Here is a 20,378-nt window from a genome sequence, read left to right as displayed (position 1 = left end):
CGCCGCTGGTGCAAAGACCTATCCACAGGTGTGGCTGTATGCTGAACCGGTAGTCAATAACGAGTAAGATCCAATTGCAATGGTACCAACCTAAGACAGGAGGCTGACGCCTTGAGGTCAGCTCATCCGATTACGGGTAAGGACTATATGTACTTTTGGACAACCTAAGGCAGGCACGGTTCCTAAGCCACATGCTTGTTGTTTAAACAGAGAGGGAGAAATGTTGAGAGCCACAGCCCAAGGGGCCCCAGCAAACTTCCAGCTGTTTACTGGCAAATGCCATAATTTCATTCTTCTTTATGGTTGAGTAACATTCCATTGTACCACTAGTCCAAGTTTCTATAACAACAAAAGGCTCTTACATTCACCATTTTAAGATAAAGTGTCTTGGGGCTGGGAATGTGGTTCTAGTGGAGTGCTTGCTTGGCATATGTAAGGCCCTGGGTTGGATCCCCAGCACCTTAAAAACAAAATAAGACAAAAATAAAAAAATTTTCCAGAGTCTTGAGTCACCGATTATAATTCTCCTTCAAAATAAAAGTATAAGACAAAGGTAGTCTTCTGAAGTTCTTCTGCCAAGACATTTTATATGCAGAAAGATAGAGGTGGCAATTAAAAGTTACCCTTAACAACTCATTAACATATTATGTTTTGAGATTAAAGGTCACATGGGGGGGGCGTAAAGCATTAAATCTTTGAAAATAAATCTCAAAAAGGAATTTCTTACAAATAAACTCAAGTAACAACAAGTAAGATAGACATTTTTGCCAATATTTTCAGTTTCATCTACAAGTTTATTTTAATTGACTTTATTGTTCAGAAGTCCATTTCCTATTGCACTGTAAACAACTAACTGTTCCCTCTAGATCCAATGTTCCTTTTTTATTACCAGCTATAAATACAAAGGCTTATGACTTCAAGGCTCAGGACTGTATTTCCTCAACTCAATCAGAAAATTTATGGGGGGGCTTGAGAAATGTAAAACTTATAAAGAAATCATTCTGTTTTGTTCCTGACAACATTATTTTAGTTTCTGCTTACATATGTAAAGTGACAAAATACTTACAACCTTATAAAGCTGATCCCTGAAATCAGGAAAGGCTAAATTCAACTTTCAAGATCCTGGATGTTATATGCGTACATACATATATTTATGTATGACAGGTGTTTAGGAAATCTGGTTTCATTTATCTGTGAAGGTTATGAGTTGGTTATGTAAAGCTAAGAAGAGTTGCAGTTTAAAATTTCTTATTCTTCAGAGTAAACTGGAAATGTCATCTAGGCACCAGTAAACGCCAGTCATGTGTTTTAAATTACAAAGACCACCTTTGTATTTGTAGATTATCACTGGAATAAACACATTTAAAACATATTAATAATTACTCTTTGAATTTCTTTATTATTATTCACAGACTGATTTCATTATTAATTTTCATGTTATTACAAATGAATACTAAAGGTTGATAATATAGGTAGACTATCATCTAAATTCACATGAATTATTAATAGATTCCCTGTAATTTATAGAAAAAAATTTAAAGGGTATTAAAATATTTTTATCAGCTGGGTACAGTGGTATGCCTATAATTTGCAGTTACTTGGGAGGCTAAGACAGGAAGTTTGAGACCAACCTAAGAAATTTAGCAAGACCTGTCTCAAAACAAAATAAGAGGTGGAAGATGTAGCTAAGGGGCATAGGGCTTTGCATAGTATGTGTGAGGTCCTGGGTTCAAAGCCTTCTGTTGAAAAAAAACTTTTTTTTTTTTTTTTGGTCCCTGAATTCTTTATAACTACATTACTCCATTAACATTTTTGACTATAGGCTGGCAGCCATGGCACATGCCTGTAATCCCAGTGGCTCTGAAGGCTAAGGCAGGAAGATCACATCCCAGTGGCTCTGAAGGCTAAGGCAGGAGGATCACGAGTTCAAAGCTAGCCTCAGCAACTTAGCGAGGCTCTAAGCAACTCAGTGAGATCCTGTCTCTAAATAAAATACAAAAAAAGAGCTGGCGATGTTGCTCAGTGGTTAAGTGCCTGGGTACCAAAAACAAAACAAACAAAAAAACCAAAAAAAACAATTATCTACATTAAATATATAAAGTTCCTAAAAGGGAAGTAGCTAAAACTTCAAAGTCCAAAGCCAATTGAGATCATTGTCATTAACCATCCTACCCTTTTCTTCTCTGTAAATAAGATGGAGCTGTTTTTTTCTAAAAACAGCTCCATCTTTTTTTTTTCTGGAAAACTCCTTTCAATATGTATCATAAAATTCTGCCAATAAAACAATTTTTAGCTTAGACTGAATTGCAACTAAATTTATTTTAATGCTCTAGTTAGTGATCATTATTTTAAGTCCAATAGAATTTTTAACACAATTTTTCAGAAGATAATTTTTCATTACCTGGGATTGGGAGGGTATCCAGATGGGTAGGCAGAGATTCCACTTGGCATGCCTGGCATGTAGGAGGCTAAAAAAACAATTTTTAACATTGTAAAATAATATGCACAGCCCTGAATATGGAAACAATTTAAAAAGACAGACATCAGTGTTAAATCACAGCAAAATTTCATACAGTTACAAAATCCAAGTTTCAAATTCAAAGTAGAACAAATATCTGGTTCACATTAGTTCAAGTAGTAAAAATTTTGAAGTCACTTAATTCTCAAATCATTAAACATGAGTGAGAACACTCATGAAAACCCCAACAAAAACAATGTTGTAAAGAGGTCAACTTGGTCAGCTGTATAAGTTCTCAAAGTGTCTATAAAGTAAGAGGTGGTTTGATTTACACTTTAGAAGAATGAAATTTCTGGCCTCATTTGGTCCAAGATCAGCTTCTTAGAAAGTGAGCTCTTTATTGTATCTAAGAAATCTTTGACATTTCTTTTACAATTATGTTGACCAATTCACACAGCTGATTTTGCTGGATTGCTTGAGAATTTAAAACTTTAAAATACAATGAGAAGTATCATAAAAAACAACAACAACAACAACACAAAACTTACATTCTGTTCATCCAAACTGGTTAAAAACAAAACAAAAGCTTGGAAATAATAGAAAAAAATTAAAATCCAGCAATCTTAAAAGAATGCTTTACACATTCTTTAAAGAGAGCACTAACAGCACAGAACTAAGGTCAGTGATATCAACAAGCTAAGCAATGCAGAGGAAGAAAAAGAGAAGATGATTTTAGCCTTAACTGGAAATGACTTGTTCTTAGAATCAATGTTTCCTCAGTAAAACTTTTTCTTTGATGACAATGACAAATCATTATTTAAGTCAATAAATAAATATTTTAGTGCCTTCTATTTTATAGGCACTGGGGATCTGAAGGAGAGGTTAAGAGAAGGTTGAAAGAAAGAAACCCTGGCCTCAAGCTAGGGATACTGCTAGATTCCATAAGAGTTTTTTTTCTTTCCCAGGCATAAAGCACAGCTGACCTTTGTAAACATCTTTTTGAGAAGATGAGGCTACTACCAAGTATCAGCAACACATACAATTACTACCCAACTCCCATGTGAGTTTCTTTTAAGACACTGGTGGGCCTTTATTTTGTTCACTTATTTATATGAGGTGCTAAGAACTGAACCCAGTGCCTTGCACATGCTAGGCAAGCACTCTACCACTGAACCACAACCCCAGATCCCTCTTTCTCTCTTTAACATACAAACCATATCCCATGAGTGTAAGCAATTTCCTCATAATTTTAAGCAATTTTTATTTTCTAAATTTATATGAGATAACTCTAAGAAATAAATGAAAATACTGGGCTAAGAATGTAGCTCAATGGTAGAGTGCTTGTCTAGCATGTACAAGGCCCTGGATTCAATCCCCAGTACTACCAAAAAAAGTTATATGAAATATTTAGCTATAACTCATAATCACTACTAATAAATGTGGATTATTATTCTCAAAAAAAGAGGTTAGATTGTAACACTTTTTTTCTTTTAAAGAGACATGGTATTGACATATTAATACCATGACATTGGTAGACCTTGAACTCCTGGGCCCAAGCAATTCTTCTGCCTCAGTCTCCTGAATAGCTGGGACTACAAGCAGGGACCACCAGGCCTGAGTAAAACACCTCTACACAGAAACTTTTCCAGGCACCAGGCATGCCATAGCCATGGAGTCATGAGGGACCCCAATCTCAGACACTGGTCTCCCAATCACTGTCACCACTCTCCATATAATACATTAAAAAACAACCTTAGAAATTATCCTAAAATAAAAATTTTCTCAGTAATGATAATAATAATAAAGTACATAATTTCTCAACCATAATGGATGTTTATGTATCTAGCCACACTGCTTGGCTATTCTTTATAGTATGTGTGTGTGAGGTGGATGGAATTCAGACTTTAATTTCTTCCTTTTTGTACTAGGGATTGAATCCAGGGGTGCTTTATTGCTGAACTATACCTTTAGTCCTTTGTATTTCGAGATAGTGTCTCCCTAAGCTGCTTAGGGCCTTGCTAAACTGCTGAGACTGGCCTCAAACTTGCGATCTTCCTAGCTGGGCCTCCCGAGTCACTGGGATTACTGGTATGTGCTATGATGTCTAGCACAGACCTTTACTTATTTATTTTGATACTGGGGATTTAACCCACAAGTGCTTAACCACTGAACTACACTCCCACTCATTTTTACTTTGAGACAGGGTCTTGTTAAGTTGCTTATGGTCTCACTAAATTGCTGAGGCTGCCTTTGAAATTGTGCTCCTCCTGCCTTAGCCATGGCACCTGGTCAACCTTTATTTCTTTATAGTTATATCTAATACTAATACTTGTCTAAATGGGTAAACATATTAAACTGGACCCAATAGTCTAGGCACAGTGGTACACACCTGTAATCCCAGCATCTTGGGAGGCTGATGCAGAAGGATTTTGAGTTCAAAGCCAGCCTCAGCAACAGTGAGGAGGTAAGCAACTCAATGAGACACTGTCTCTAAATAAAATACAAAAAGTGTCTGGGGATGTGGCTCAGGGGTCAAGTGCCCCTGAGTTCACTCCTCAATACTAGACTGGATAGTCAATAAACTGGTCTCTTTTAGCCATTTAATTAGCTCTAGAGTGTTTAATGTAACTTACAGTGAGTACAAAATTAAACTGCAGTAGTGACCATAATAGAGCAGTCCCTTTCTAGACTATTATACTTCCAATGTCAATGTGAAACTAAAAAAACTTTAGAAAGAATAATTTCACTTGGGAAACTACCTAGATTTCTGAAAAGGTTATCTTTGTATTAGTGACAAACTGTCAATGTTATTTGAGTAAATAAATAAGAGTAATGAGATCAGAAAATATTTGCTATTTCAAACTCAAATGATCAAAAATATTTTCCACTCTAGGGCACTAAAGTTAACAGGATTTAGTAAGAGGAAAACAAAATTTCTCACCCCACAGTACCACTACTAGCTTTAATAAAAAAAAAAAAAAAAGCTAATCCTAAAACCAAGTTTATTTTGGGAAGGCAGGGAAGGAAAAAGAAATGGGGTTCTATAGTTCTTTGTTAAAAACAGTTTATTTTAAGATACTGTAAATGAGGGCTGGCTGTGGCTCAGTGGCAGAGTGCTTGCCTAACATGTGTGAAGCACTGGGTTTGATTCTCAGCACCGTATATAAATGAATAAAATAAAGTGCAAAATCAACAACTAAATAAATAAAAGATACTACAAATGATACTAATTTTCTGTCCATAAATTGTGTTGTAACAACAACAAAAGTTCTTTGCTAGATTCCTGTTCTGCTTTGTAAGGCAATATGCTCTTCAAGAAAGAATGGATTAGAAAAGACAATGATTTTCAGCAGAAGAAAACTGAAAGCTCACATAACTGTCTTAAAAGAAATCAATCTGGTTCATTATACTCTTAAATACTTTCATTAAAAAAATCAGTTTAGAACACAATTAAATCAATATAGATTTAGTAAAGTCAAAACAAATAAGTACAACCAACTCCCAGTTATTCAGGGTGATCTTTAAGTATCAGTAAGAAAAATTTAAAAAAAACCCCTGATAATAGGGAAAATATATACCAATTAGGGTATACCCTTCCACACAAGGTTAAATCATGAATTGGCTGTACTAATGAGAAGAAAGCTGAGAGCTAGATATCCAATTGTGTATACCCAGAATAGCTAATTGTGAAGGATTTAGTTGACTTTATAGGAAATTCTTATCTGCAACACTGACCCCTAGAATGTTTCCAAGCTGATCAAATAAAGCTATTCTGTGGCATGCATAATTTAAAAATTTAGCTCTATTCCAGCATTTTCTCCTCCATTTTGGAATCCAGCACACCCATACTTAGATTTCTACCCACAAATGGAAGCCCAAATGCCAGTCTTTGGTAGGAATCGGTACATGCAGATGTGGGGCCTCAGAATATCTCCCAAAACTCCACTAACTTGACAGGCTAAAAAAAGTAAAGTGAATATATTAAATTTCTTAAGTAAGACTTTTTACAAGGCTTTTTTAAAAATCAAAGCTCAAGTCTACTTACTATTTGGTGGCCCTGTTGCTTGGTATGGTGGATAGGATGCTGAAATAGTAGGACGAGAGAAGACTGGTGGTTCATCTCCAAATACCACAATCATAACCTGAATAAGCCCCAACAAGTCTGACTGTGGCTAAAAGAGGAAAACAAATTCATGTCAATTATAAAGTTGCTTTTTGGCAAAAAGCTAAAGTTTGGTCATTTCACATCAGTTTTCAATTCAGTTTGACAGTTTTATTTGCATATTCCCAATCAAAAATATTCCATTTCTTAGTTTATTTTAACAACGTTAGGTGGTTTTTAAATATTATTTCTATATTCATGGCAAGGTTCTTGCTTCAAGTATATAAAAGCAGTATATTGCAAAATTCAGATAGTATTGTTCTTCTCCTGACTACACAGAGCTTATCAAAACTTATTGTCAATGGAAGATTCAAGCATATTGGAACAAATTCAGGAATGGATATAAACAAGGGCCACAATATTATTTAAGATCTTTAAAAGACAGCAATGATACCTTGGAAATATGTGTTCTTAAAAATGATTTTTAGGGGCTGGGGCTTTATCTTATCTCAAATACTTTTTCCATGAACTCATCAGTTTTTGATTGATGGTTTAATAATCTCAATCAGCTAACCTCCTTCATATATATATATATATATACATATATATATATATATATATTTTTTTGTTGTTGTTGTTGTTGTTTTGCAGTGCTGGGGACTGAACTCAGAACCTGTTGCATGATAGCCTCTCTACCACTGAGCCACATCCTCAACCCTTGTAACTTTTTCTTCTCCCAATAGAAGAGTTAGTAGCAATTTATACATTCCAAAGAACCAAATTTATCTCATATTCAATTTTGATCCACCTTATAGAAGATGACAATGAAAATATTTTCCAGTATGTATATGCTGAGGATGGGGGTAAACATGTAGTATCTACCTGTGCAGTACTCAAGAGTATGTGTTGGGGGTGGGAACTGTTATGTGGTGTGGCCACTTAGAACATACATGACCTACTCTCTCCAATTTTTTAGTTCAACAGAACTCCAAAGTGTATAATAGCCTCATGTAAGCTTTTCTTTTCTTTTTTTTTTTAGTTGTAGTTGGACACATTATCTTTATTTTATTTATTTATTTTTATGTGGTGCTGGGGACCAAACCTAATGCCCCACACGTGCTAGGCGAGGACTCTACCACTTAGCCACCATCCCAGCTCCTCGTGTAAGCTTTTTTAAAAACTAAGATACAATTCACATACCATAAAACACTTCTAAAGCTTACAGTTCAGTGACTTGTAGTTTACTTATAAAACTGTGCAATCATCACTACCATCTAAGTTCAGAATATTTTTATAATCTCAAAAAGAATTCTTGTGCCCTATTAGTAGTCATGTCTCATTTTCTACTCTGTAGTCCTTGGTAATCAGATCTACTTTATCTCTACAGATCTGCCTCTTCTGTATGTTTCATTAAAATGGAATAATATAACAAGTGACCTTTTTGTGTCTGGCCCCCCTCAGCATAATTTCCCAATATTCATCCATATTGTAGTATGAATTAGTTCTTCATTCATATATTCTTAAAACTACAATTTTGTCGAAACAAATTTTAATTCTTTATTACACTTTTTCACACTTAATTTTGTGAAATGAGGATTAATCTAATCTTTAATCTGTTTCTAGGCCTATTATAAAGCAACAGGTTACAGATTCAGAATGACTTGCTGACTATATTGCTATAGGATATGAAAGAAATAACAAAAGTATTGTAGCAACTTTATTTTAATATTTTTGTGGTGCTGGGGATTAAATCCAGGGACTTGTGCATGCTAGGCAAGCATTCTACCACTATATCCCAGTCCTGTAGCAGTTTATTTTGGTTCAAACACCTAAAGACCCATTAAACAGATAATACCTTTATAAAATTGTTTTCCTATTGAAAACTCCATAAACTTAAGCAACATTCCTTTCTTCTTCATCCCTTTTTACTTGTTTGCTTTTCTAATAAACAATAAAAAGGTCAGATTTTATATCCTAAGCAATATATTAGTCAGGATTAGGATATTTTTTAACATTTATTTTTTAATTGCAGGTGGACACAATATCTTTATTTCACTTTTATGCGGTGCTGAGGATTGAACCCAGTCCCTCATGAGTGCAGGCGAACACTCTACCACTGAGCCACAATTCCAGCCCCAGGATTAGGATTAATAAGTAACTTAACTAGATAATGATAAGTGATAGAAGTTTTATATTGTCATGTAAGATTACTACAATATACACTGAAGTTTTCCCTTATACTTAGTTATAACTAATTGAGAAGTTTTCTACAAATGTCCATGCTCCTTTCATATTAGAGAACTGTTGCTGAGAATAAGCTGATTAAAATTTCCAGTGCTCCCTACAGTAGTGTTTATCAATGGAACATAGTCAAAGTGACTTAATTCCTAAATGCTTAAATTCCATGCTAGGTGGATAAGAAAGGAGATATTCTTTACTGCTTTCTCTGCTCTTCCTAAATGCACAGGACTCTGAAGTCCTAGTAGGACACGGTAGCATCACAAATTAGAGAGAACCTGGGTCTCTAAAGCACAAAATGAGGAAAGCTGCCTGCCACTGAAGGAACACTCCCAGTGAACTATAATGTAGGCAAGAAATTTCTAAGTTAACACTTTAACTCTGTGGGCAAATGAGAATTAACAGACAGGAATTAATATTTTACCAGGATTCTCCATGGTATAACCTCATCTATCACACCAAAGTTTGCCACTATTATTTCTGTTTTTAATCATATTTGTGAAATGTCATACAGAAATATATGAAACGTATGTAACTTTAAAAAGTAATGATTAATTACAGTATCTGTGTAGCTATTACCCAAGTTAAGAAACAGAAGACTGCCAAAAATGTAGAAAGAAAATATTTCCCTTCCTGACTGCATCCACCTCCATCAACTCTAGAGGTAATAACTACTTCTCTGACAGCAGACATTCTTTTGCTTGACTTTAAATATACTACCTTATGATTTCCTAAACCAGATACTGTTTAATTTTGTTTGTTCTTGAACTTCACATTAATTAAACTACGTATTCTATCGGGACTTCTTTTGCTTAGCAATTTTTGCAGGATTCATTCTTCAACAGAGTACTTATTCTTTTTTTTTCAATTGCTGTATGTTGTTCCAATGAATGAATATACTATCACTTCTTTATTCTTTCTCTTGCTATTGATACTTTTCTGAGTTATATCCAACCAACCTTTGGCTACTAAACACCACGCCTCTATGAACATTCTTATTTCCTAGTACACGGTTGCAATGGTGATTTTTGTGCAGAGTTCTCAACTGAGGGTGATATTATTACGTCTCAGGAGATATTTAAAACTCAAGACATTTATGGCTGTCACAACTGCATGTGTGTTATGCTACATCTTGTGGGTAAAGGTTAAATGATCTTCATCCTACATTAAACAAGACAACCTTCTCAGAACAATGAATTATCTGACTCACAGTGGTAACAATGCTGAGGTTGGGCTGGGGATGTGGCTCAAGCGGTAGCGCGCTCGCCTGGCATGCGTGCGGCCCGGGTTCGATCCTCAGCACCACATACCAACAAAAGATGTTGTGTCTGCCAAGAACTAAAAAATTAATATTAAAAATTCTCTCTCTCTCCCTCCTCTCTCTCTCTTTAAAAAAAAAAAAAAAAACAAAAAAAACAAAAAAACAATGCTGAGGTTGAAAAACATTTTTCTAACGTATACACCAAGGGATGGGACAGCTAGTTCATACAGTATGTATTTTTACAACTTCACAGACTATACCAAACTGATTTCCAGAGCAGTTTTGCCAATTTTACTCCTACTAGCAGTATTTAAGAGTTCCTTTTTCTTTACATCTTTACTCTTGGTACTGTAACCAACAGTACAAATCTGGTGAATGTGCAGTGATATCTTTTTGTGGCTTTAATTTAAAAATCTTCAACTACTAAGCAAGGTTAAACATCTTTCCATGTTTACTGCCCATCGATATTTCTTTTTTATCAAGTTATTTGTTCAAATCTTACTTTTACTTTATTATTGTATTTCCTAAACAATTCACAAGTTATTTACATATTTTGGATATTATTCTGTGGGCTCTAAGTATACAAATATTTTCTTCCAGTGTGTGATTAGTTTTTCACTTTTTTTTCCACCCTCACAGTACTGGAGATTTAACCCAAGGGTGCTCTCCCACTGAGCTACAGCCCTAGCCCTTTAAAATTTTTTTAAAAACTTTGAGACAGGGCCTCGCTAAATTACCCAGGCAGGCCTCAAATTTAGCAACCTTTCTCCCTCAGCCTCCTCAGTAGCTAGGATTATAAGCATGTCATGAACATAAGTTCTTAATTTGTATAAACTCTAGGTAAATGGGTAAGTCTTTTAATTCTTTGGCTATTAGGAAAAAAAAAAAGTCCACCTACTAAAAGATCATAGACAATTTGCTAAATTATCTCCTAAAAGCCTTTTACAATCTATCTGAAATTGATTTATGTCTATTTTTAAGAAGCAATTCAACTGTCACAACTTCATCATTGAAAAATTCATTCTATCCCCCACTGATCTAATATACCATTGTCTTATATCAAGTGTTCTTATATAGTGTGCTTTTTTTAGGTTCTTTATTATGTTCTATCTATTCATTTGTCTATTCCTGTAACAATCATAGTATCTTAAATTATTAGTTTTATACTAAATTTTGCTATCTGTAGGGCAAGTCTCTTTCCCATTCTCCTTATAAAGCACCTTGACTATTGTCAATCTTTTGCATCTCCATATACATTTTAGATTTTGCTTAGAATTTCACAGATTAACAAATATACAAGCAAATAAAAACTCCTCTTAGGATATAGATCAACTGTATAGAAAAAACATTTTTTTAATATTAAATCTTCTAATCTATGAATAAGGTTCTCTCTTTTTTGACTCAGGTTTTCTTTAATGTCTTTCAATAAAGTTTAAAATCTTTTCCATAATATAATATACATCATTTGTTAAGTCTATTCTTGTATTAACTACATTAAAGAAATATATTTATCTTCCAGTTCATTAATCCTCTATTATACTGAATTCAATCTGCTATAAACTCATCTATTGAATTGTTCTAAGATTTCCACTTGGTTCCTTTTTAATACAATTCTACATCTTCTTTTCTTTTCCTTCCTTTTTTTGTGGTGCTAGCGATTGAACCTAGGGCCTATAACTCTGAGCTAAAAACCCTAGCCTTATATTATTCTATTTTTCAGTTCTAAGTTTTTCTCTTGGTTCCTTTTAAATTCAATTCTCTCGTCATTTTTTTTCTTTCTTGTTTTGTTTTTTGGAACCAGGGACTGAGCCACATCCCTAATCCTATTTTTATTTAGAGACAGGTCTTGCTAAGTTGCTTAAGGCCTTATTAAGTTGCCAAGTCTGGCTTTGAATTTGCAATCCTCCTGCATCAGCCTTGAGTTGCTGGGATTACAGGAGTGTGCCACCATGCCCAGCTTATCATCTATTTTGTTGAACACATTAATCACATCCTGATAACTGGGTTACCTGAGGTCGGGGAGTGTCTTGTTTCTACTATCTTTTTGCCCTGCTGGTTCCCTTTCTTTATTGATGTATTTAATGATTTAGCATATCTCATGGTATATATACAGTGGAATATTACTCAGCCATAAAGAAGAATGGAATTATGGCATTTGCCAGTAAATGGATGGAACTAGAGACTATTATGCTAAGTGAAATAAGCCAATCCCCCCAAAACAAAATGTACTCTCTGATATATGGATGCCAATTCACAATAGGGGGGCGGGGTTTCGCCAGATTGAACAGGGAGGAACAGGAGCTTTGAAAGAAGAGGGGATGGGAATAGAAAGATAGTAGAATGAATTAGACATAACTTTCCTATGTTAATATATGAATACATGGGGCTGGGGCTCAGTGGTAGAACACTCGCCTAGCATGTGTGAGGCACTGGGTTTGATCCTCAGCATCACATAAAAATAAAATAATAATGCCCACCTATAACAAAAAAATATTTTAAAAATAAGTATATATACATGAATACATGACCAGTGTGACTCCACACCAGGTACAAACAACCACATGAATGGGAAGCTATACTCCATGTATGCATGATGTAAAAATACATTCTATTATCATGTATAACTAAAAAGAACAAATAAAAAATAAATATATAAAATGAGGACTGGGGTTGTGCCCCAGTAGTAGAGCACTCGCCTAGCAAGTGCGAGGCCCTGGGTTTGATCGTCAGTACCACATAAAAATAAACAAACAAACAAATAAATAAAGATATTAAAAAATATATATTTCTACAATAAATGCAAGTGAAAGAAAAGTCCAAGATTTTAATGCAATCCACTACGTAAAATGCAACGAATGATCCATGACATTCTCCATAGTCTTTTTTTTTTAAATAATCGTTTTTTAGTTATAGGTGGACACAACATCTTTATATTATTTTTATGCGGTACTGAGGATGGAACCCAGTGCCTCATGCATGCTAGGCAAGCAGTCTATCTCTGAGCCACAACCCCAGCTGCTCTCCACAATCATTTACAATACTTTTTAGATATCTAGTTGGCTAATTGTTGATGCTGAAGATTCTATCAATAACAATAAAATTCAACAAAAAGATAAAAAAAAAGAATTAATTCAGCATATCTCTTCAGGAGGGAAACTCAAGATCTAACTTATTTCTTTATAGCTTTCTTTTCTCTTAAATCTTTTGCTTTAAAGGCCTGGCTGTCTTGACAGTCAGAATAGCAACTTCTGTCTTTCCATCCACTTTAGGTTGTTTGAAATTCTGAAGGCTTGTCTGGCCCTCCGTCCAGATTCTTTCACCCTGCATCCAGAAACAGTAAATACCACTAAGGGACAGGCACAGTAGCACATGGCTCTAATTACAGTGACTTGTGGGCCTCATGAGGCAGCAGGATTGCAAGTTTAAGATCAGCCTCAGCAACTTAGAAAGACTCTGTCTCGAAAAATAAAAAGGGCTACAGATGTGGCTCAGTGGTAAAGGGCCCCTGGGTTCAAGCCTCAGTATTAAAAAAAAAAAAAAAAAAGTATATACTTATACAGAGCATTATACAAATAAGATGTATTTCTTTTTTTTTTTTAAAGGAGAGGAGAGGAAGAGAGCGGGGGGAGGGAGGGAGAGAGAGAGAGAGAGAGAGAGAGAGAATTTATTTATTTATTTTTTTAGTTTTTTGGTGGACACAACATCTTTGTTTGTACGTGGTGCTGAGGATCGAACCTGGGCCGCACGCATGCCAGGCGAGCGTGCTACCGCTTGAGCCACATCCCAGCCCCAGATGTATTTCTTGTAGAGTGCCTTTCCTAATTACCTCAGCTCAGTGATTAGTCTCTTATCTGAATTTATCCCCCCTTCTTGGAATCCTTCTTGAGTTTTAATAGAAAGCACACGCTAGTGAGCGAAGCATGAAAAATGACTAATTCACAGAACCTATTAATACTTACATGTTTCCATTCATGTAGATAAGGAAGATATATTTTCCCATTTGCATCAACATGCTTTCCTGTCTTAATAGTCATTGAACTAGTAGGTTTAACAAAACAGATAGGAGGATTATATGGGTATGTGTCCAGTAGCCACAGGCATATTGGAATGTTGTATGTATTACCTGAAAGAGAAAGAGAAACTTTAGTTATTCTATTTTTATTTTTATTCAAAAACAGTTTAATAGGTAAGGGAGAGCTACAATTAAGGAACACATGTCAAACTTGCAGCAAATATTTTGTTTCAAAGTTCTGTTTAAAATTAGTTTCTCAATTTTTTGTTTGTAAAACACATAAGTAGGATGAAGGAGCTAACTGATCACTACTCTGCCTATGCCTTCCTGATCCTATAAAACATTCTTTATGAATTATCTTTCGATCCAATCTATTCTTTGCTACGTGACTCTCTTCATTTCAGTTAATAAAGCTTGCTGGGAAGGGAAATGAAAGGAAGAACATGGCTTAACGTGCTAGAGGAGAAAGTGATAAATCTGAAATTCCCTTGTCAAAACCTAGATTATAAAACTCAATTCAATAGTCAAACAGATGCTAATTGGTTTCCACAGTCTGACAAAAGCATATAGCCTTTTCAGTGGTAATTACTCAGAATCATTCATGTCATTCTCTTCTTTTTGCTTTATGAAACAATCTGAGGTGAGAAATCTGACTATATGTAGTCAAAATGAAGCATCTTAAAGAATCTGATAGTTAATATATTAAACAAAAATCACAGTATTTTCTTACTATGCTCAAAGTCCAATGTTCCAAGCAACTATCTGAATCACCTAACATAATTTATATGCATTTTCCCCTTAGAAATAGTTCCCTGCACATAAATGTCATCTGAAGATATTAGATAGTTATAGGACTTCAGATTTGTTGTTTTAGCCCAGAATTACCTAGAGTGAATAATAATGGGAAGTTCCAATAGGAACTTTTATAGGGTAATATATAAAACATAAGTTTTTCCCACCACCCAGAATTCTCTGCTTTGTGTAAATGAAGAATTTCCCAGAGTAATGTACATTTGTAAACTATGTTACTTATAACCTATTTCCTTCAACAGAGTTTATTTCCTGAGGGCAAGGGCAGAGTTAGAAATCTTAACTTTCACTGAGTCCTCCCTAAGCTTTCCATATTTGCTTTACACAGTGCTAATGCTTGATTAAGTATCCACCCCCATCTATAATATGCATCCTATTATAAAAGGTTGACTTGTCTTTTAATAGGAAGCTCAAATGTCATTACCTCTGTGATTTTCCCATGTGGCCTTGTTCTCCTTTGAAATTTTACTGTATCTTAAAAATTTTATTATTCTATAAGCATCTATAGACATGTAAATCTCATTTATTCCCTGTTTTTGTTATTAATGTAGAATGTTCCAGAAAAGATGTACCCATTATTCATCTTTGTGTCCATAACCCCTATCCCTATTACCTCATGCACAGCAAGTACTAAGTGAAATCAATGGGTAAGTTATAGGTCACAGGAATAATTAACAGAGCTGTCCAAAAACAAGTTTCTTTTCAAATTGAGTGCACTTTTATCACTGTAGGTATTCCACCAGAGGATAACTGACTGGCTAACAGACTAATTATCCATCATCAACATTATTACAAACCTCACATAAATAGTAGCTTCTATTTATTGTCTGCTAATTATTACCAGATTCTGTTCTACATCCTTTACCTATATTATCTCAATGAATTCTCGGTTTCCCTGAGTTAGGTACTATTATTCAAATACTAGAGATACTTCTAGTGACAAACCTGAGCAATTAGAGAGTAAGAATTCAAACCTAATTCTGTCTCAACTTTAAATCCTCCTATACAACTATACAATCTGGCATAGTCAGAAAAGACTGAATGGCGTGGAGGCTGAATGAACAGCCATCTGAGATCGCTTTTTAGTTTCAAAATTCTCCTATTCTCTGAAACAATAAATTTCTCCAATGCAATTAGGCACAGGACGTCTTAATAAGAAGCCTTATAAAAAGCTGAAATATGAGCTGCTGCTGCCAAATTAAAACAGAAGTTAAAATTAAAGTTAAAACAGAAGTTAAAATCTCAGTCATCATGAAAGCCTTGACAAAGTAGGTTCAATTTACTTCTAACTTTTGGCAACATATTTATTATGTCGTCAAATACATCTGAACTGGAAACATAAATAAGACATTTACCTCTGTAAGGCACAGGAATTGTTCCAGTAAGGTTCATTAATTCCCTGGAACTGCCATCATTAAAAACTGAAAGGAAAGAACAAAGATTTTTTTAAAAATATTTATTTTTTAGTTTAGGTGGACACAATATCTTTATTTTATTTTTATGTGGTGCTGGGGATTGAACCCAGTGCATCAAGCATGGTAGGTCAGTGTTCTACCTGTGAGCCACAACCCCAGCCCCAGAACAAAGATTTGATCATGAACATTTTTGTAGATACTCTCATACAAGTTATTTTTTTAGAAACAAAAGGTAAAATTCACTATTATCCTTGAAAGGGGCTAACTTGTTAATGTATCATCCATTCTGTCCAATAACAAAGAATTCTTTGTTGATTTACTCAAGGGGATCAGCTTTTCAGTGAGTAAAGGAAAGACGCTTTGAATTACTTGCAAAAACTAATGTGAGTACCATAGTCCCAGTAAATATGAGTTCTTGGTATCCAACTAAACGATGTATGCATGAGGCCCTGGGACAGACAGAGACAGACAGACAGACACACACACATGCACGCACTCACATCATCACTTTTAAATACCATACTAAATGTTAGCCTAGTATCATATTTTAGAAATCCCCAGGTGTCTATCCTGTCATTCTCAATTCTAATGTAGTATCAAACACAGTATTAAATGTACAAAAAAGTGTCCACAGTTAACTGTAGATGACATCTTTCAATATGTATTTTTTTATTTCACATTTTTCTACACTGATTTATTAGGGTAGTAATCTGTGTTGACTTGGAATGCACACCATGCCATATAGCGAGGACAAGGTTGTAATATATACTACAAGAATATACATTACACTGATGACGTCAGTTGTTTTATTACTGACAATTATAAACCGTGTTGTAATTTATTCTAATTTTGAACATTTTCAAATAAGAATATCTTTGTTTACTTTAAAAGTATTTTGATAAAGATGATTTAGATTTGGTCAAGCCATATGAAGTTATACAAGACTTTTTTGATGATGATGGAACCTTCATCAGTTTTGTTCATCAAGGTTATTCTCTCAGCATCAAAGCTATACACTTACAGAAAAGTTCAAGCCTCAATCATTTTCTCCAAACTGAAGCTATTGTAAAACTAACTTTAATTTTGGTAAATATGAAGGTTTTGCAGATCAAAATACCATGGATAGCGTGTGGACAAAAATAAAATTGAAATGAGGAAGAATCTTGTCCTAGGTTTAGGAGAACACAATTGTTTCAGGTCCTTGTTGCTTAGGAAAAGCAGAACTGACTGCCTCTCTGCTGCCTCTCACCTCTCTTTCAGGACCTAAAGTTTACAAAGCCATAGGTGTAAGTGGAATTCATAAAGTCTCAGCTACAAAATTCAGTTCACTGCTTTCAGAGCAAAAGGCTTCATAATGGATAAAAGCCCTGGCACACTATGAAGCAGGGTTGAAGAGAATGAACTAGATATGATGGAGACAAAAAAGTTCCAGGTGTTGTCATCTCTTAAATTCCAACTTTATTTTTTTCTCAATAGAAAGTAAAAAAAAAACAAAAACACCATCTTACCTACTCTACAGAATAAAAAATAATATTAATAAAAATTTCCTTATTATAAAACACAAGACACAGTTTACAATATAGGTTTGTCAAAAGTGTTCCTATGCTGGGCACAATGATGCATACCTGTAATCCCAGCAACTTGGGAGGCTGAGGCAGTAGGATCATGATTCAAGGCCAGCCTCAGCATCTTAGTGAGGCCCTAAGTAACTCAGTGAAACTGTCTCTAAATAAAACATAAAAAGGGCTGATGATTTGGCTCAGAGAGATGCTGGGGGATGGGGGGATGGGATTAAGCATCAGTAACTTTAAGCTAAGTATCTTTAAAATATACTGTACAATATCTTTTCTTTCCTCTAGGTGATAGACTACATGTTAGAACCAGGTTTGAAGCCAACCACAGCAACTTAAGTGAGATTCTTAGAACGTTTTTTTTTTTTTAAAGGGTGGGGCTATCTGTGGTAGGGCCCATAAGCATAAGGCCATGAGTCTGAACCCCAGCACTGCAAAACAAACAAATTTCCTCCTAGGTCTAAACTTGCACAGTTCTATATCAACTTTTTGTTGTTGTTGTTGTTTAAACTTAAGAGTTGAACAAATATAATACCCTATTGCTTAACACTTATGTTGGATGGAGGTTCAATTCTACAACTGAAAAAACAAACTTAACAAGAAAGCAAGAAAACTATAATCATTAATAAAAAGAGTAAGCAAATTCAAAATACAGTAATAGGTATTGATTAAACTCACCATATGAATCCAATACAGGTTTGAGATCTTTGTACAGAGTAATAACATTGACAGTTTCACGTACAGTTAGGTCTCTGTATTTGTACTGAAAAGCAAAAATCACAAAATAATTTAGAGTAAAACCAAGCCTTGTTATTTTATTCTAGATTTTTTTTAAAAATCCTGTTTTCTTCATAGCACTCTTCTTAAAGTTAAACTGGCTTTTGTCAATTATTAATATTAATTAAAGCCTGAAAGGGCCTCAGTAACTTTCCTATCACCTATTTGAAACCTTTACCAAAGCTACCAACCTCCATTTTAGCTCTTCTGTCCAATGTAAAAGGACCTACCAAATAAAATCTTAGTCATTTTTGAAGACTTAGCTTACATCTCTCTCTCCCTCTTCTTAATGAATTCTTTTCCAGACTTCCCTTTAGCCCATAATTATCTCTCCTTTTTCCTTTTATTAAATCTTGTTCCATTCTTCTCCAGAAGATCCTGGCAGGAGATAAGATCAGGGACTCTGATCACAACACTTCCAAGCTCATCAATTGACAAACTGACCATGCACATGAAGTTTTTAGTGCTTCTTTCTTAAAAATGAACAGTTTATCTATTCCAAAAACAAATACTCCAATAAGCAAGTCGGGGACCAAAACAAACTGAAAACAAGAACATCCAGTTTGGTGGTCCAAGGCAGTAATTCCACTGCCTCTGGAGGAACTGGGACAGAGAGGGGAAGTGTTGAGGCAAGAGGATCACAAGTTCAAGGCCAGCCTCAGCAACAGATCCTTTCTCAAAACAAACAAAGAAACAAACAAAAAAAAAATCAAAAGGGGGTATGTGCTGTGATAAAGTGCCCCTGGGTTTAATCTTCAGTACCCAAACAAAAACAACAATAAAAAACCCTAACAAGTAACAGGTAAAGCAAGAAAAACTTCATAAACAATAAATATTAATAACTTCAAAGAAGAAAATAATAATATTGTATCCATTAAATAAGAATACTCAAAGAATACGAAATAAAAACCAAAAAAATCTGAGAGCAGACCCAAATCATTCAATAAAAGGAGTCCAAAAAGTCCCACAGAGACTACTAAAAAAAGAATGATAGATAATAAGGGGGAAAATATTTTCAAAATTAAGAAATAAATCTAGTTCTATTCAAAGTCCATTCTTTCCCTCCTCCTACTGTAATACCAATTTTTCCATGCTATGTAACCAGTCCTATTAACATATAAACGTGTTCTTAATTCTCCTATCTTAGTTACACAAATTACATTCCTAAACTCCCAGTCTCTCTAGCAGTCACATCTCAGTTCCTCTTTATATAAAAAACAAACAAATAAGCAAACAAAAACTCATATAAGGTGCTGAGAGCCATTGCCAAGTAGGAATGATGCATGGCATGACCCAGGTCATTTGCAGTGACATTGCATGTAAGGTGACCTTGCTCAAGGACCAGGGTGGATCCGGGTTTGGGGTGGTTCCAGGTTTAAGGTGTATCCTGCTGGGAATAGGGTGTATCCTGCAGCCTCAGGCGAGCCGCTCCTTGAGTTCCCCTTGAGTTCTCCTGGGATTCAGAAAGTATTTGGGATTCAGAGCCTGGTGGAGTGTGTGGATTTTGCCCAGAACGTGGATTTCCCCAGAACGTGTGTAGAGTGCAGGTGTGAGTTCGGGAATAAAGAGTTGCTGTTTAAATCTACAAGGTGTGAGTGGCTCGTGATTTTGTGCCCAGCCAGACTGCGGCAATAAGGAAGGCTGGAGATTTAACTCAGTAGAGAGTCTGTCTACCACATACGGCAGGCTTCCTTCCCTAGCTCCACAAAACTAAACAAACTCATACAAATAGCT

At 35.0% G+C, this 20,378-nt stretch overlaps 1 protein-coding gene across 8 annotated transcripts in view; it reads right to left on the bottom strand.

The window, feature by feature from the left end:
- The window catches only part of LOC120889616 (tumor susceptibility gene 101 protein), a 120,233-nt gene that overhangs the window by 94,516 nt on the left and 5,339 nt on the right, over window positions 1-20,378 (bottom strand). For 7 of the 8 annotated variants that reach the window (XM_078046365.1, XM_078046367.1, XM_078046366.1 and 4 more), the window contains exons 2-6: window positions 18,546-18,630; window positions 16,237-16,302; window positions 14,019-14,182; window positions 6,504-6,630; window positions 2,402-2,468 (exon numbers count right to left, since the gene is read on the bottom strand). In XM_078046365.1, the coding sequence (XP_077902491.1) occupies window positions 2,402-2,468; window positions 6,504-6,630; window positions 14,019-14,182; window positions 16,237-16,302; window positions 18,546-18,630 (509 nt within the window). The remainder of the gene's footprint in view (window positions 1-2,401; window positions 2,469-6,503; window positions 6,631-14,018; window positions 14,183-16,236; window positions 16,303-18,545; window positions 18,631-20,378) is intronic. The other variant, XM_078046368.1, reaches the window with a different exon arrangement.

The sequence above is a fragment of the Ictidomys tridecemlineatus genome, chromosome 4 (genome assembly GCF_052094955.1).
Source record: "Ictidomys tridecemlineatus isolate mIctTri1 chromosome 4, mIctTri1.hap1, whole genome shotgun sequence".
Classification (NCBI taxonomy): domain Eukaryota; kingdom Metazoa; phylum Chordata; class Mammalia; order Rodentia; family Sciuridae; genus Ictidomys; species Ictidomys tridecemlineatus.
The sequence above is the reverse complement of the archived record's forward strand: the minus strand, read 5'-3'. Positions and strand labels throughout refer to the sequence as shown.